We start from the raw sequence: 19,133 nt of genomic DNA, 5'->3' as shown, positions 1-19,133 counted from the left end.
GTCCTGGGTGCATATGAAATCCACGTGATTACAGGTTGAGCATCCTAATTCAAAAATACACCCCTCAAAAAGTTTTGGATTCTGGGATATTTTGGAGTTTGGATTTGCAGATTAGGGATGCTCAAGTGGTAAAGTCTACATAAATATCCCCAAATCCCAACTATCTGAAGTCCAAAACACTTCTGTCCACATTTTGAATAAGGGATACTCAATTGCTGAGACCCAATCACTGTCAGTAAGAGCCAGTGTGCCTGAGAAAGTGACTTCTACCTCACTGACCTTGGACCTGCACAATGAGGACGGTGGCCTGTGCTCTGGCTGTACTAGGCCAGTGGCCCTTGGTGTGAGAGAGGGCTGCTCCCTGCACCCAGTCTGCACAGTGGGAACCTGTCAGAAGTGTCATCTGGACTCAGTCACATGGAGGAAGTGGTCAGCTTCAGCTTGTCACAAAAGTGCTGGAGCTCCAAAAAGGCTGGCAAGACCACCCCGGTGACTGGTGGAGGAGTGGAACCTGCCAAAATTCTGACTCTTGGCACATCACCTGAAAGGGAGAAACTTGGAAGCTGCGGCCAACAGAGAAGTAACATTTCCCCTGAGTCCCAGGGGCTTGACGGGCATCCCTTCCTTGCCCTTCTTGGTAGGAGGGCTGCAGTCACAGCCCCGATCACTTGGGGAAGACAGGAGGCAGCAGGCTCAGACCTGGAGTGTGTCACAGGCAATGGGCCATCTGCCAGCCAGGACCAGGTGTGGCAGCAAAACAAGACAAACAGGTATCTGGCCTTCCTGTTCAGAGGGAAAACATTCCCTGCAAAGAAGCCAACTACATCAGAGGCCAGAGGTTGTGACTCAGCCAAAGAGTAACACTGAAATAAGACCCAGCCAGGAGACGGTATTTGATTTTGTTTACAAACTGGCTTTACATGGCTCTGAAAGGAGCGCCAAGCAAGCTCTCCCAACCTCCCCCGGGGTAGACATCCAAGCCCCAAATATTTCAATATGCTGTGTCCCAAGGGTTCCGATTACTCCCAGTGTGAACAAAGATGAAAGGGATGAATTCAACTGGCAAGAGCAGAAGCGCAGCCTCAAAACCAACCCAGCAGCCCAGCAATGCAACCGAACCTTGCAGATCGCGGATGATTCTCTGGAGTTGGCTCTCGGCGCTGGTGGAGGCCATGGCGAGCCCACCTTCCTTGGCCGAGTGGGTCTGGGGGAAGGTTAGAACTCTGGTGCTCCGTGGCTGTCTGGTCAGCAGTGGTCAGACTTCATGGTGGCACCTGCAGGGAGGAAGCAGTTACAGACACAGAGTATTAGAGGACTTCTGCTCTGGACACAAAGTCGCCCGATCGGGACAGGACGGCTGGACCTTCCTGCGTAGGTCTTGTTCTGTGGGCACTCTTTGGTTTGCTTCTGACACACATTCAGGCACAGTGACCTGGTTTGGGGCTTAACAAGAAACAAGATCAACCAAATAGTACAGTTTGTTTTATTCTGAGCTCACCTCCCCCTCTCTTGTTCAAGACTGCCTCACTTTCCACCCCTAAAAATGCCCCCCCAGTTCCCCCAGCCCCTCACACAACAGTTAAACCTTATCGACCCAGATTCAGACAGCTCCCCAAAGCCTGAGGGGCCTGCTTCTGCCAGAGCACTCTCTCCCACAGGCCCAACGTCCTCTCAGGTACTTTAAAAAGATTTTTTTTTTTATTTAAGGAATGGTCAGTAACCTTTGGGTAGACAGCCCTGGGGGCGTTGAGGAGCTGAGGACACATACCCTCAGGGTTTCTGGACCAACGACAGCCTGGCTCACTGGGCAGGAAGGAGGCTTCCTTGCTGCTGGGGGTTTGCTGCCTCCACGGGACCTGTCATCCAGGGAACTGTTCATCTCCCATACCAATCAAGGGACGTGTCTCTATTTTAAGCTTCGTTATAGTCCTCTCCTGCTGGAGTCCTGAGTTACTAGCCCTACTTGGGCAGCTGTTAATGTGATTTAAGGACACAGTAGTGGCTGAAGACCAAAAAGGTAAGATGTGAGCTCATGGGAAAGAGGTCTGAACACGCATTTGGACACTCCTAAGTCCCTTCAGAACCTCTAATTCCTCCCTGAGATGTCCGATGCAGTGCTGTAATGTTTGCTGTGAAGACAGGTTGGCTGGAGTAGCAGCCCCCACTAAATGAAGGCCTGCTAGGTGTAGGATCCTGGCACGTGTTTTACACACACGATCACTTTTAATTCTCACAATCACACTGTAGAGTAGATAATATCATCCCTGTTTACCAAGGAAAAACTGACCTTCAGAGTCAGGAGTAGTTTGAACCCTGGTCAGTATGATTTCAAACCTGGTGATGTTTCCATTGAGTCCTGCTGATCCTTTAAGACTAAGCCTTGGGCTGGGGAGATAGCTCAGTTGGTAGAGTGCTTGCTTCGCATGCACAAGGTCCTGGGTTCAATTCCCAGCTCCACACCAAAACAACAACAACAAAAAAGGACGAAGCCTTTACCCCTACAAATAACCAACCACTTCTGCTGGCTCCTAGAAACCACCCTCAACTCCAGTGTCTCCCAAATAACAAGTCCCCTGAGTGTTTCTAGCATTTGCCCTCTCTTACCCTCCCATGGTCATCTCCTAGATCCTGGAAGGGAAATGGTCCCAACCATGAGCAACTCCAAATATTTACACAAGCATTCCTGTGTCGGCAGGGAAAGAGCAGGGCCTGTCACAGTGCTGAGATGCCCAGCGCCTATTTTTAACTAACAAGCCAGTGCAGCTGTGACTCAGTGAAAACGAAGCCGGAAGAGGGCTTCTCTGGACTAGGAGGCGGGGACAACCAGGCCTACTCCTGCACCACAGTCCCAGTCACTCATGACTCCGAGATCCAGGGAGCAGAGGTTCAGGGGATCCACGGAGACCTTCCTCCCCTGACAAAAATAACCCCACCAAGTGCTGGCACCACCCGCCATGGGCATCAAACTGAGAGCAGGGGTGGTTCATGAGAAGCCTGCCTGCCTATCCCAGGGTTTCTCTCCAGGTCACCACTGAACAGCGACTGGGTAGGGACCAGTCATGGCCCTAGAGAGAGCCAGAGCCCAAGCTCCGTCGACTTGTGCAGGGAAGGCCCAGGCAGACACTGTGCTCCTCTAGGAAGGCAAGGATCAGGGTCTTCACCACGGACACTCACTGCCCCAGCACATGGGCACCAGCTGGGGAACAGAGGCACCCAAGGCACAGTCCAGGCCCAGGGGAGGTTCGCTTCTGCCAAGGAGACAGACAGGAAAATATCCTGATATCCAGACACAGGTGCTCAGCAAGAAGGGGAATGAGTCATGGATACCCACAACAGAGATGAGCCTCCTGTGCTCCCGAGCATTATGCCGAGCGAACGAAGCCACTGTAAAAGCTACCTTCTTTCTGATCCCATTTATAGATGTTCTTGCAAAGTCAAAACACTGGGAGAGATCAGATGTCTCCCAGTGGCTGCCGGGGCCGGGGAGGGAATAACTACAAAGAGGCACATGGAAAGTCTGGGGGGCAATTCTGTCCCATGTCTTGATTATATTGGTGGTTACATGACTATCTGTTTGACAGACATATATTTGTCAAAACTCACGTAACTAAGTTATATCTCAACACCAGGGCAGCATTGTGAAGATGTTCTTAAACATGTGATGGGAACTGACAGAGTTAACTGGATTCTGCTTGGGGGAGGGAGAGGGTGACAGATAATCCGTGATGGCCACTGAGTTGGGCCAGGCCTGAAAAATGAACAGGAGGTCACTGACAAGAGCCTAGGAGGGGAGGAGCCGACAGAGGGTGCCGCGAGAATGAAGGCCATTCCTCTACTGTGTCCCTTACTAGGCCAGTCAACTCGGAGGACCTTGCCGTTTCTGGGAGAAATCATCATGGAGGCAGATGCCTGTACCCAGCCCACGCGATCATCAAACGAAGCCCACCACGCTGTGGGCGCACTTAACACTAGTGGTGAGCCGCACACACAGGAGAGGATACAGCCTGAGGAGGAGGCCAGGGCGGCAACGAGGGTGACTGACTCATCCTGGCTGTAGCTGGGACAATGCAGGAAGCACACCACCAGCCGGCTTTCCTGGAAGCCAGCCCTATCTGGAGTCTGGCCTGTGGGAAACAATGTGTAGAAACCGTGCCAGCATCTTGGTGAGGTGAGCCTGAACACAGATGGAGACAGGCTCCTTTAAGACTTCTCAGTGCTTTGGTGGCACTGCCCTCGCGTAAGCCTGAGCCAAGAGGCCTTCTGTCTGACCTGACCTTCGCAATAGCGTGTTTAGCTGGCATCAGGTTCCCAGGTCATGGGGTGAGCTGTTCCCAGCCACTGATTACACAAGCTCATTTTCCAATGAGCCTGTGTCACCACCAAGGTAATGAACTCTAAGAAACTGGCCGTCAGGCATGTGGGTCACAGTGGGCCTTTCCACGGAGGCTCTGGGATTCAAGAAGTAAAATCAACGTTCCCTTAGGAGAGCGCACACACACATGCCCCTCTCCTCCTCTGCCTCCATCCAGGGCCATTATTAACCAAGGAAAGGCAAAGGATGGGGCATTACTGCTCTCCACACATGGTCGGATTCCTTGTGTCTCTAGAAAGCATGATCTCTGGTTGAGGGATCATGGACTTCTGCTATGAACCAGCTCCATCCTGACGTCTACAATCCATCAGCAAACCGTTCTCCTGATCTGGGAGACACTGTATACAATGCCATGTGTGCCTCAGGGAGGCATGGGGACAGGGACACTCTGCAGCTCCCATACCTTTCAAGGCCCCCAAAGTGCAAGCCACCTCCACCAACCCAAGGTCCTGGTTGCATGACATGTAAAATCCTTTATCACTATCTCTGGCAAGCTCTTTCAAGTGTTAGTGATTCATTTCATAAAATCTTTGGAACTATTGGATTTTCTTGTCAGCAACTCAAAAATAAAAGTTTAAGCCTATCCAAAATGTCCAAAATATCCAATCTCCTGACAAAGAGGAAAAGGGATTACATTAATCTTTTGAAATTCTCATTTATTACCTGGGACCAGTGCCCAAGAGGCAAATCATGGCTTTGGTCTTATTTTAGAGGTCAAGGCCCTTCCCTGACCCCCAAATTACTCCTACATCTGCAAAGATGCTCTAAATGCCTTACACAATAGACACAGCAGATCAGTCCCAAATTAAGATTTAAAGATACTCACTGACTTGTGCAGACTTAATTATACTATAGTGCAAATGACTAATATTTACAATATTGCCCAGGAACTAGATCAGGTAGAAGCAATACAGTATCTGAATAACCACACAAGAAAGGCAGATTGGAAGGGAGGAGAGAACAAGTGAGTCTTGCTATGACTTCAAAATTTTGCTCCTAATACAATAGCCAAGAAAAGACCCAGACAGGACATTATACAGTGGACTCTTCCCCAGTCCCAAACAAGGTGAAGCATACCGGTTGCAAATTTTACCCTGACCAAAAAAAAAAAAAAAAAAGAAAAAAAAATATATAAAGTCTTTCTGGAAGAGTCTACTGCCTTGGCCTGCTTCTATACATCCAATACCATCTATCTAGTGACCATCTATAGAAAGGGGTGCACTTGGCTGGTACCTGTAGTTTTGAAGGCCCGGAAATGCTGCTTGCTCAGGTGCTGAAATGTGGTGGGCGGGCAGACTGCCGTCCCCAGAACTTGAAGAGGGTGGTGGCAAGTCCTGAGGTGTTTGCCAGAGGCTGGCAGCACTTCGGCCCACGTGAACACAGGCTCACTGGGTGAACCAACTCCTGGGACCTATAATTAAAGTGTTCGTGACTGCAGCCTACGTCACCTCTCCCAAGTGCTCCTCGCTTAGTCTTCTCTCTTTTATAGGCAATGAGGGAATGAGGACTTGGGACTTTGCTATTGCTTCTCGCACCTTCTATTGGCCTCCTCCCTCCCACCAACTATAGTGGACACTCCACTATACATACGCAAAACTGACCATGATTCCAGCCCATGGATGCAGAAGAACTGGGTCAAGAGGACTGAGCCAGAGGAGTAGCTCTGGACCTGAGACAAGTAGACCATCTTTCTGAAGGAAGGTGGGCAGTAGCCCTGAAGGAAGGGCTACCTGATTGTACTTAGGATTGTGGGCTGAGGTCCTGCTACTGGAAAACCCAGAGAAAACATCCAGCAGGTGATGCAGACAGGTTCTGGGCACCACCAGAAAATTGCATAAAAGATTGAACACTCAACTGGCATATCTACTCCTGCCCCAAAGAGGACAAACCCCACCTAGGTGGGGAAACATGGCAGATCTCCAAAATCATATGCTCCAGGGACTTTCCTGACCAGAGTGTCAAGGGGGTCAGCCAGGCCCAGTATGAATTAAGACCTGACCTCTGACAGGATTTGACAGAGCAACTAAACAAGGCCTGGAGAAACCTCTTGAGCTAACAAAGCTCGTGTGCTAACAAACGGCCAGCCAGGTAAGGGGTACTTTTTGGCACCACTAGGAAGAGGCTGGCCTGATTCAGGAGCTGGGGCCATAGCTATGAACAGGAACAGTGGGGGGAGCCCTGACCTTTAAGGAACTTATGCTCAGAAACAGACAATACATAACCCAGTAAGCTTACACCTGAAGGTCCCTTGAGGCCTGATAAGTGCTTTGATGAAAACAAGTGAACACACGAGGCACAAGCTCTTCTCTGCTCATGACTCGGAGCTGCTGCTGCAGGGTCTCCAGGTCTCCTTTTCCAGCTCTGGAGCCATTCATCGCCACAGTAGCTGCTCATTTAATCCCTGTTCTTCAGGCCTGTCTGTAAACTCCACTGCTGTTCATTAGTTCCCTGGCACCTAGTGTGGTTCTGGCACATACAAAGCCCTCAGTAAGTTACTCGCTGCGTGAATGAATGAGTTAGACAAACAAAACACTGGTCCCTGCTCCACAAACCAAACTAAACCGTGAGGCACAGAAATGCACCAAAAATGTAAATAATAATCTTCTAAATATGGGAACGTGGGTGAATTTATGTTTAAAAATTCAATTTCCCTGATTGTTAAATTTTCCTTTGTTCAGCATAAGTTATTTTTTATGATCACTAAAATGATGCATTTTAAAAATCTTGTAATGGTGGATATTATATTGTCATTATTATGAGAATCTTATGGAACTATTATTCCAAAAGCGAATGGAATCTTATGATTCAGGAATAATTTAGAGACATTAAGTGTGACTCTCCACCCCAATTAGTCTCACTTTATAAAAAAAAAAAAAAAAAAAAAAAAAAAGACCCCAGTTGTGCTGAGAGCTCAGGTGATTGTTGCCAGATCTGTGGTCCGCATCTCTTCACCTGGCACGTGAAGTCCTTTATCCTTGGGATGAAAGGTCCATCCTCTGGTCCCTCCTCCTTCCTCCCTCCTAGCTCTGTTCTGGCCAGGGCCCTGACTCTGGGTTCGGATGCTCTGTATCCTCTCTCAAGACTGACCTCTGACTTGCATTCCCCACACCTCCCTCTGTCCAGCTCCTCTGGTCTTTCTGGTTTTAGCCTGGATAGGAGGAAATACACACTACAGTCTGGTCCTTAAGGAAGCCTTACCAGAAGCCTTTACCCAATCAAGACAATGATGACCACTCCATCTCTAACCCAACCCTTCTGTTAGGAGCTAAATTGTGTCTCCCCTCTCCCCACCTACTTTATATGTTGAAGTCCCAACCCCATACCTCAGAATGTGACTGTATTTTGAGGACTGGGCCTTTAAAGAGCCAACTGATATTAAAGGAGGCCATGAGGGTGGGCCCTAAATCAATCTGACCAGTGTCCTAATAAGAAAAACTTTACACACATGAAAGAAACACCAGGGACATATGAACACAGGAAAGGCCATGTAAGGACACGGTGAGAAGGCAGCCATCTTTCAGGCCAAGGAGAAAGGCCTCAGCAGGAGTCAAACCTACCAATACTTTGCTCATGGACTTCTAGCTACTAAAACTGTGAGAAAAGAAGTTTCTCTTGCTTAAGCCATCCTGTCTGTGGCATTTTGTTATGGCAGCCTAGAAGAATAACACACCTCCCCAGGCCTCTCTCTTTCCATTCCTGGAAGTGAGGATCTGGCACCATCAACCAAGCAGGCTGTGGAGGGGAGTTGTTGCTGGGCTTAGGTTCCGCTGTGTTCCTTGGACACAGGCAGGACAAGGACAGCACACAACCTGGGCACAGAGGTGCAGGGCATAAGGCTATGCAGGCAGAGGGGAGGGCCAAGTGAGCCCTGGATAGTCTGAGGCTGGAGCTGTGACCACAGGTAAGGTGGGTGCCTTCTTTTTTGTCAGTGGTAGCTGAGTTTTGTCAATTTGAACCCTATTCCGATTTTGGCAACAGGACTATTTGTGTGAACTTGCTATTACCTATTATGCAACAAATAATTTGATGAAGATCATGCCATGAATGGGTGAGACTCAAGGTAGATTTAGCTCAGCCAACTATTTCCAGGCAAACTATCTGTCCTGGGGAAGTTATCTGACCTCTTCCTACCTGTTTCATTTTTTTCCAGGTGCAATGTAGGGAGGTAACCCTTTACCTTCCTTCATAAGGAATGATTATGAATTATTGCCCTTGGAGGTGGGAAAGGTGAAGAAGAGACATTCTCAGTGGCTAACTTTGGCTCAAGTTTTTAGGCGTCTCCTCCCTGCTCCTGAACAAACTCTGCAGTTGCCTTGGGAAACTAAGGTTACAGGTTCAGCTTTAGGAAATTCCTTCCAGCTCCACTATAACTTCCCACCTCTGGTTTGACTGTCCAGCCCGTGCTGGATCTCTTCTGGGAATCCTTGTCTTGGCCTATCTCTATTCCATGCATGCTGAGGGCTTGCTTGGAATACTTTCTTTTGTTCCAAAGTTTTCTGGAAACTAAGAGATCCCCTAACTTGATTTCTTGCTCCATACCAAGGGTGCAAAGAAACTTCTGAGGTGGTTGGCCAGATCAGCTCTTGGACCCTGTACTTCTAACCACAAGGCTCCAGTACTATAAACAAACCACAGATTCTCCTTAAGTCTTTCCTCAGAACCACAATGCTGTACACATCCTCATCCCTGCAAATGGGATCTGGCCCAAATGAAAATAGGCCCTTGGGCCACAGAAACCATGTGAACTGGAAGGACCATTGATGGTCACTGAAATTATCAGGCTCCAATGGGGGAAAACAGGGGGAAAACTCCTTTTGCCCAACCGAGTATTGTTTCTGCTATTCTGCTTTTCCCAAAGCCATAGGGCCGGTTTGCTCCCAGGATGGTACAGGTACTTCAGCCATTTTTTAGGAATGCATCAAAAAATAACAGGTAGGCAGTGTTTCCACGGGTAGACACACAGAAACATCCCAATCCCACCCAGCTTATTTAATTGCTCATATTGAGGCTCGAATACTGTTTGAGTGAAATAAGAACACAGCAGTTACTAGGTGAGTAGATGTCAATATGATCATAATCAACATATCTCTGCCTATTGGTGCCTCTGAAGTCACAAACAGTTAATGACCCTTAACTGTTGCCTGGGGCTGCCGGCAATGAATGTAAACTCCAGGTTCTACCAGTTTCCACCAAGAGACCGTACCTCTGCCTCATGTTTAAAAACACTCATGTCTTTGAACTCTCCAGAAAATAAAGGTTACCCATCAGCTAAACTTCTCTCATAAAGGGAAGCCAAGTATGGGGGTTGAGGGTGGGAGATTGCCATTTCTTGAGTACCTATCCTAGGTTCTGGAGGCAGCAGCCTGTCAAACATCTGTGGGGAGCATGCCACCCTAAAGGACTAGGCTAAATATCTGGCTTTTGTAGCCACACTGGTGCCCCAAACCTGTCCCAAGTGGCAAAGAAGCAGTCAAAGGTTCATTGTCTGAGGTTAATCCTAATCTCTCAAGCAACTGCAAAAATAACTGAAGTAAAATACTAAGAGTTGAGTATATGGATGTCCTTTATATAATTCTTTCAAAAGTTTTGTGTTTATCTATTTTCTTAATAAAATATTTAAAACAATTTAAAAAACAAAATGAAGCACTACACAAAGATGAACACTTTAAACATAAGCAGATAACCTAAAGTAAGAGACTTTCATATCCTTTTAATCAATTAACTTTGATTTCCAGGATGATAATAACCATGGCCCACAACTAGTATGAGGCACTTAATACTTTAAGAATGGTGATTGTCACAGAGGGTCAAGTGGCACCTACTCAACTCAGGCCCACTTCAGAAGGTGGGAACACTGAAAGCAGAAACCCATACCTTGACAACCACCCCACCTCCGGCCTCCAGCATTAGGCAGATGGCAGGGGAATTAAGCCTGCTGCAGGAGACCACAAGGCCCACAGTGCAGGAGGGCAGTGAGCAGATTAAGCCCTGATCCTCTGCCCCTAAACAGCCCCTGACCCATTTCCCCGCCGGGAAAGGAAACTGCTGTGGTAAGACAAGCAGAGGGACAGAGAGGCTCTGGCCAACACAGACAGTGTCAACAAGTGCTCTTTTTTTTTTTTCTGGAGGGGACAGCCAATGGGAACAACAGAGTGACAAGGGGCATCACTTTGCATTAACAGGAAGCCACGTGCATAAAGTGTCAACCACATGTGCTTTACTTATATAAAACTAAAATTCCATCCTCCCCTCTATACTCCCAGCCTAGGTTCCAACAGCATGGATGAACTCCACTCAGTCCAATGCAGCCACACCAGAGACAATTCATAAACCGTCCAACAGGTGTTTCCAGAAAGATCACTTGGGGGCTATCTTGAGACCCTGCATGTGGGCACAAGGAACAAAGGGTACTGTGAATGGGCCATGGCCTGAGTACCCAAAGGGAAGAACAAACCGTTCCCTTCTGGGAAAAAGGGAGAAACTGGGGCATCAGGAGTCGCGCAAAGTGAAGGTCTGGGCAGTCCCAGACCAGCTGTGCCAGAAAGGAGGCTTCCTAAGGACTGTGCAAGCAGGAGGAATTCGGGGACTTGTGCTCCTCTACTAGAGGGTCCTGGGCTAGTTACTGAGCCTCCACAGGGTGGGCTCCTTTGGCCCTTGGAACTGTCTTGGAGTCTGTCTTTCTAACTAATCACCAGGGAAGCTTGAGTTCCAAGACCAGCTCACAGAGGCCAGGGCTGACTTCTGGGCCCACTGAGCAGGAGCGGGGTCTGTGGCAGGGTCTGAGGGGGACCGGGATGGGCGGGGATGGTAATGGCAACAGGTGACAAGCTGCGCCAGGAGCGAATCTCTCCGGGATCGAGAGCGGTCCCGGCGCCCCCAAAGTCCCGCAGGTCTCCCGCGGCACTTACGCGGTCTTGGGTCCACCGCCGCGCAGAACCGAAACTTTCTGGGGCCAAGCGGAAGAGCGCGCGAGCGCTAGCGCGGTGCCAGCAGCCATGACGCGCACACCGACCGCGGGCGGGCGGGAGCGACTACAACTCCCGGCATGCATCGCGGGACCGAGGCCCACAATTCCCATGAGACACCGCAGATGGGCGGACACGACTACGACTCCCGGCATCCCCTGCGAGGCGGGGGTTGACGGCTCCCGCCGGCGCCGGCCCCGCCCCTCGCGTCATCTAGTCCGCCCGAGATGACTTTTGTCATTCTTTGAGATTCCAGGGGGCTCCTGGGATCTTGAGCACCGCGCTGTTCGTGTGAGAGGGTTGAGCACTTGAAATGTGACGAGTTCGAGTTGAATTGTGTATGCGCCGCAAATGTAAAATACGCCTGCATTCAGTCTTTAAAAAGAGTCGTAAACTAGCTCATTAATATTTTTGTGTTCTTACGTGTTGGCTGTTTCGTATTTATTTGGTTAAATATGTATTGCTGGACCTCATGTCCCATCTTTTGAGTCCCCTTATTAACACAGGAACATAAAACTAGTGTTCAAAACTTTGTGTTAATGATTTACCACACTTAGGTCCTAACTTAACTTCTGCTCAAAAATGGTGTATTGCAAAATACTCTGAAGGCGGACACAATATAACAGGATGCATTCAATTAGCAGGGTCTACTATGGACATAAGAGAAAGGCGACAGGGCACAAAGTACTGTGGCCTTGCGGTTGATTCAAGGCCCAAGTGCTGATCTGGCCACTGTCCTCAGTCCTTGACCTTGTTACCCCCTCCATTGAAGCTAGAAATACCTCTGTGCCTCACAGGACTTAGCTAGTGGCACTCAGTCAGGAGCCATGACCCCAACTTTGCAAATGAAAAAAGTGGGGAAATGTCTGAATAGAATAATACAGGAAAGGAAATGGATTTCTTGGTTAATTTTAGCCTATGACACCTCATTAGTCATTTTTAATAAACTAGATGTAGATAAAACAGTGAATTAGATTGATGGAATAGTCTGTTTGGGGGAGGGGTCACAAGAAGGCTCCTGAAGAGAAGTGATTTCCATTCTCCTTAAGAGAAAGGAAAATTGAAAAAGGAGAGGGTGGGAAGACATGACAAAAGAAAAACAGAAGTCATTAACATAGTGGTCTAAGAAAATTCATTGTTCCAACCACAGGGTGAGCAGTTTTATGAGATGTTAAGGATAGGAGGGATTTTAACATTGGTAATTGGGTTCAACATCCTTACTTGAAACTTAGCCCCTAAATAAGTTTAGAGAGAAGGGGGAGACAAACCCAACCCAGTTATGCATTACTTAGGACATTGGTATGTTCTGAGAAATGTGTAGTTAGGCAATTGTCAATATGTAAACATGGAGAGTACTTTAAGATGGCTATGATGGCACTAGGCAATGCAATCCTAGGAGACACCATCATATATGTGGACTGTCATTGACCAGAATGTATTTGTTGAGGATCTACAATATGCCAGACCCTAGCCAAAAGACTCATGTAGCACTATATTTAAAACTCGCAATAATTCTAGGACGTGGGTAGGATTCATTATCCCTACTTTAGAGATGAGGATACTGAAGCTCAGATCGGTTCAGTCATTGTTTAAATGTACCAAGGTGGTAATTAGTGAATAGCGTGAGAGATTAGGTAGAGGCAGGAGCTCCTGAGGGGTCTCCCACCCACCAAACTCACTGTCAGATACAAGGAAGAAGGTTAACAAAATCACTAATATCCAGGTAGTTTAATTAGGGTTTTCTTTTTATATAAAGTTGAATATTTCCAACTATAATCTCACATACAAATAACTCAGCATAATCTTGTGTTCTGATCTGAGTACATATGAGGTAAAGAGACCAGATTCGAAATCACCGAAACTCCATAGCCTTAACAAGTAGCAGGGGAGGCGACTTCTTACTAGAAAGCTGACCATGTCCATAGTCCTAATAAAGGAAGAGGCTAAGTAATTGTTTGCATTCTTTGAAGGCTCCATATTAAGTGTGTTCTACGTGTGCTTTAGTTGTATCCATATATCAGTCTCATGACACAATTAACCCCATTAAGCAGATGAGCAAACTGAGATTTGGGAAGATTAAGTAAATTACCTGAGGTCAAAGTTAATGTGATTTAAGACAGATTTTTGAGCCTGGATCTCTCCGACTACAGAGTTTAAGCCCTTAATCACTGCTTTGGCAATTGCTTACATGGGGAAGCTGTGTTTTCTAACAGGGAACTCACCAACTTGGTCTCAACTGACCAGCTCAGGGTGGATACCAGCCATGCCAATGGCCAGGTATAGCAGCTCAACTCAAAAGAACCAGCCTCGTCTTGATAGTCTCTATCCAGTCAGTCTTCTCTTCAGGAAAAATTGAGTGTAAGACCCACACAGGAAGTCAGAAGTTGATTGCAGAATCAGCAGCTCCAAGTTGATTGGGTCATCCTCCTCTTCAGAACACTGCTTCACAGTAATTGTCATGGACAATGCAGAAGGATCTGGACTTCAGCGCTCCAGAACTTGACTTGAATTCTGACAATTATGTTTTACAGAATTTTTTCTTCATGATTCTACCATTGACTTTTTCCTCAACAGCCCCCACCAACTGGCAACCTTTGAAATTTAAAAATAAACTCTTTGTAATATAGATTCAGACTTTTTCCCATTTTGAGTTGTAATCAGAGAAAATAGTATTTCCCACAGAATAAGGTGGGAATTCTTTCCTAGTTCACCCAGGAGCGTGCTGTTATCCCACCATGAATATTAACAGTACCTCCTCTCACTCTGGGTGGTATCCAATTTGTCAATAAATTGTATAGTCACTTTTCCCATAAGACCTTTAGTTCTCTTGGTGTTAAAGAGTGTCTCACAAAAACATAGGAGACATGACCTGTGGTGAAAGCACAGCATTGAAAAAAGACAAAGTCCTGTCCATGTTTAAAAATAGGGCCCTGGTTGAAGTCCAAAAAGCAATTGTAGGCAAAAATTTGTCATTTCACAGTTATAAGCAATTAATCTATTTGATAAAGGATGTTCCATTTCACCTTTGGGGAAAATGTTTCCTTATTTTGGAAAAAACACAAAAATGGGACTTTTGTGTCCATATTCAGTTTTATGCTTAAAAACAAAAAATAGAGTAATGTTGGTAATGGAAAAGTTGCATTTGGTTGAACCAAAGTTGTTCATTCATTCAACAGATAGTTGTTGTTAACTCTGCCATTGTGATACAAAAGCAGCCATAGACAGTTCACAAATGAGTGGACTGTGTTCAAATAAAACTTTATTTATAAAAACAAACAGTAGGCCAGATAGGGTAAGTAAACCCCTGAATTAGATGGGTAGGCTTCAGCAATGGACAAAATAGACAAAAATCCCTATTCTCATGGAACTTACATTGTAAAGGAAGGAGACAGGATGATAAAGAAATAATTTAAGTGATAGATCAAAGGTGATACATATTGTGATGGAAAAAGAAAACAGAAAATTCAAAAATCAAGTTTGGGGACCGGAAGGTAGTTAAGAAGAATCAGTTTCTCTTAGGAGGTGACATTTTAGCAGACTTGAAGGAGGCGAGGATGGCAGTTCTAAAATATGTCCACAGAGTCACACTACTCTCCTCCAGAGGTGACGGGGTGTCTCTGACTTCTCCCCTTGAATCTGGGCTGACTTTAGTGAGTCACTTGCACTCTACAGAGTGCAGTAAAGGTGATGCCATGTGACTTTTGAGGCTGGGTGGCATAGGTAGTGCAGTCTCCACCTGCTTCTCTGGGATCGCTCTCTGAGGGAGCCTGATGCTGTGTAAGAAATCCAATCTTCTGAGAACTTCCCACTGGAGAAGCCATGTCAATCACCCACTGGATCTCCAGCCAACCCCTGTCTCATCTGCCAACCACATCATTGCAATATAATGGTCATCTTGCCCAGTCAAGGTGTCACACGGTGGCAGCCTCAGCGGATCCCTGACTGCACCTATGTGAACAACCCTTGATGAGACCTGCCCTGATGACTCTTTTATCTATTCCCAACCCACAAAATTGTGAACAAAACCAAATGGTTGTTTTAAGTTACTAAGTGTCAAGATACTTTGATAGGCAGAATGGCATCTGGAATGGAAATTTGGTACCCGCAGTGGGATCGAGAGCATGAACTGTGTCAGATTGGATTTTCCAGAGATAAACACAATAATATTTTCCATCCCATGTGTTTTCACAGTGTGACCTTGCATACTCCCCCTTCCCCCATCAAGAGGTTACAGTCTAATTCCCCTTGCCTGGGATCTCAGTAGCTGGTGGCAGCTTCCACAAGTAGAAGTGACTCTGTGTGATTTCCAAAGCTGAGTTACAAAAGGTGATGTCGTCAGAGCTCTAAAATATCATGGAAGAAGTAACTGCTGACCATGGAGCAGTAGAGAAATGTATTGATAACTTGTTAAGATGCTTGCTGTTGAAAATTTTATACCAGGACAAGTCTGTCATTCTGACTAAGCATTACTGTTTGGGCATTATTGCTCCAGACATTGATTATAGCTGATGAGACAGTCCTTGTGGGAATTAAGGATGCTAAGGAAAGAATAACTGCCCTGGGATGTGCTAATACGACAGGCACCCATAGCTATCCACTTGCTGCGAAGTCAAAGCTTACATCCTCACTGTTTTAAAGGACCCAATATCTAACCAGTTCATTATGATCCAAAACAGCATGAATCACCGGGACAACTTTTCCAATTGGCTTCACAAACATTGCACATCAGTGGTTGTGCTCAGTGTAGAGAAGCTGAATTGGATGATGACTGCAAGATTTTGTTATTCCTTGACAACTGTTCTGCTTATCCTCCATCCAAGATCTCATTACATAATAATGTTTATGCTATGTATTTTTCCCCACATGTGACTGCATTAGCTCAGCCATATGACCAGAGTATCCTTAGATTATTGAAGAATAAATGTGAAAACATTTTATTGAACAGTGTCTTAGCAGCAATGAATAGAAGTGTGGGTGTGGAAGGTTTGCAAAAGAAGTTTAGTGTAAAGGAAGTCATGTATGCTGTTGCCAATGCTTGGAACATGATGAGTAAAGACACAGTTGTGTACACCTGGACAGTCTCGGCATGCGATTGTGTGCAGTGATAATGATGAATAGGTGATGACTTGGAAGATTCTGTATGTCAAGTAAGAAAAAAAAATAATGTCAGATTCCCTTACATAAGCTAGAATGTGCCTTCAAGGTTGGTCAGTAAGCTGGAAGAAGTGGACATTGAAGAAGTTCCTAACATGAATAATCAGATTCCAGTTGTTTGTTCATTGACTAATGGTGAAATAGTCAAAAACAGTTCTGAATCAAAGTGATTCTAAGAGTGACAATGAAGATCATGTTAATGCTGTAGAAAAAGTGCCTGTAAATGACATGATAAAGGTGTGTCATGGGCTTATCAAAGACTAGAGCAGTGATCATTCTCAGCAGAACAAGAAATCATGTCTGTTAACCGAAGAGAGACTTCAAAGACAAAAGGTGTTGTTAAGGTCAATGTTAACTGTTCCTGCGATGACTCTGGAGGAAACATTTTTAAAGCATTCAACAGAATGCCTCCTCATCCCTGGAGGACCCGCTTATACTTCCTACTTGTTCTGCATTTCATCCCCCAACGTTTTATGCACAATTATAAACATTTCTTCTTTTCTTTTTATTTTAGCTGAATCCTTGGTGATGCAATTGCAGGCACCATGACATTGTACCCTGAGACATTTCTGACACAATTACAGTGTGATCATGTCTGATATCTCTTCCATACACTTCTTGTCTACCATGGCTAGAGGTGATTCCTGTTATTTATAGCTAAGAGTCCTATTGGACACATCTCTTGTTTGTGAAATTGGCAGGATGTGATGGGACCAAAATGGATCAGAGTTGAAAATCTTCAGTCTGGTACTAACTTAAGCAAGTCACTTCCCTCAACAAGTCCCCTTTTCTCATTGGAGTGATGGAAACAATGCCTACCTTGCAAAGTTGTAAGAATGTGACATGATGTGTGTAAGGCAAATAGCACAGTGCCTGACACATAGTAAGTGCTCAATAAATATTGAATGAATACTGAATGAATAAAGATACTGGGTGAGTGGTTGTTTTAGTCAGTTTTTTCTCAACTGTGACTAAAAGACCTGACAGGAATGATTAGAGGAAGAAAAGTTTATTTTGGGGCTCCTGGTTTCAGAGGTCTCAGTTCATAGACTACTGGTTCCATTCCTCAGGGCTCAAGGTGAGGCAGACTATCATGGCAGAAGAGTGTGGTGGAGGGAAGCAGCTCACATGATGATCAGACAGCAGAGAGAGACTCCAGTCACCAGATACAAAATGTATACCCCAAAAGCACACCCTCATTGCCCACCCGCTCCAGCCACACCCTACCTGCCTTCAGTTAAAACTCAGTTAATCTCCCTCAGGAGATTAATTCACTGAGTGGGTCAAGGCTATCATACCCAATCACTTCACCTCTGAATGTTCTTGCATTGTTTCACACACAAGCTTTTGGGGGACACCTAATCTCTAAACCATAACAGTGGTTGTTAAACATGGCTTTACAAGAGAGTCTTGAGGAGAACTTTTAAAACTCATGCAGCCCCAGACAAATTGCCAAAGAATCTTAGGGGGAGGAATTCAGGCAATGGTATTTTTTTCAGACTCTCCATGTGATCTAACATTCAGGACGGGATGCTGGAGTGTGGCCTCCCTGATGTCCTCCTTAGGGTGGAAACAAAAACCTCACCAGGTGTCTGTGAGATGTGAAATTCTATGGACTCTGTACATAGCAGGTTTTGTAAAAGTCTGCTTCCGATCTTCTGTGCCTGTCTTCAATGAGGGCAGCCTTCTGTGTAGGTGAGGTAGAAACTGGAACCTCATGGAAGGTTCTGAGATGCGCTGGGATTTCCCTCCCGCCCACTGAAATTTGTGTTCTGTATCAGTTTGCTATGACAAGATTCCACGAATGGGTGGCTCAAACGATGCAAATGCACTGTCACAGAATTCTCAGACTGGCAGTCTGAGGTTGAGGGGTGTGCAAGATCGCCTCTTTCTGCTGGTTTGCTGGTGATCTTTGGTGTTTCTCGGCTTGTGGGAGCCTAACTCCAGTCTTCACATGACATTTATCTTGTGCTGGTATCTGGGTACTAATTTCCCCTTTTTTGTGAGGCTACCAGTCACATTGGATTATGGACCCATCCTTCCACAGTGATCTCACCTTAAGTACATCTGCAGTGACCTTATTTCCAACTAAAGTCATATGCCAAGACACTGGGGGTTAGGACTTGAATGTGAATGTGGGGGTAGAGGATGAAGCGATTCAATCTGTAACATGTCCTAAGCTATAGATTTTTACAGCTTGAAGAACCTCATGGAAATGCAACCTACTGTTTTGTTTCGAACTCAAGTTATCTTTAACATTGGGCTGTAGACTGTTGAGGGGGCAGGTGAAAGTGGGCACATTCTGCCCCAAACTCCCATAGTTCATTGCAGAGTAACTTGGAAGAGTCTTAATGTACTTCAAGTGGGCATTCCCAGTTGTATGAACAATCAAACTGAATTGGGGTCAGCAAGGTGGTTTGGGCAAAGAGACCAGAGTCCCTTTGGGCCTGGAGTAATCCTATGGAAACCTTTCTTCAAATAGGAACAATTAGAGGTGGCCAACTTGAGAGTGGGGCCATTCATCTTTGTGATCTCACTCCCCACAACTTGGGCTATGGTACTTCACAGAGTGGACACTCCGCAAATGTGGCCAGAGACTGCCTGGAGGTGTCCATGCACCTCTCTGATCCCTGCCACCCTCC

General features: G+C 46.2%; 1 protein-coding gene across 1 annotated transcript in view; it reads right to left on the bottom strand.

Moving 5' to 3' along the window:
* The window catches only part of Fyco1 (FYVE and coiled-coil domain autophagy adaptor 1), a 78,559-nt gene extending 67,129 nt beyond the window's left edge, over positions 1-11,430 (bottom strand). The window contains exons 1-2 of the mRNA XM_047532445.1: positions 11,281-11,430; positions 1,120-1,274 (exon numbers count right to left, since the gene is read on the bottom strand). Of these exons, the coding sequence (XP_047388401.1) occupies positions 1,120-1,174 (55 nt within the window). The 5' untranslated portion in view covers positions 1,175-1,274; positions 11,281-11,430. The remainder of the gene's footprint in view (positions 1-1,119; positions 1,275-11,280) is intronic.
* Positions 11,431-19,133: the final 7,703 nt, after the last annotated feature.

This window comes from Sciurus carolinensis, chromosome 17, assembly GCF_902686445.1.
Source record: "Sciurus carolinensis chromosome 17, mSciCar1.2, whole genome shotgun sequence".
Lineage (NCBI taxonomy): Eukaryota > Metazoa > Chordata > Mammalia > Rodentia > Sciuridae > Sciurus > Sciurus carolinensis.
This window is presented reverse-complemented; position numbering and strand designations above follow the sequence as displayed.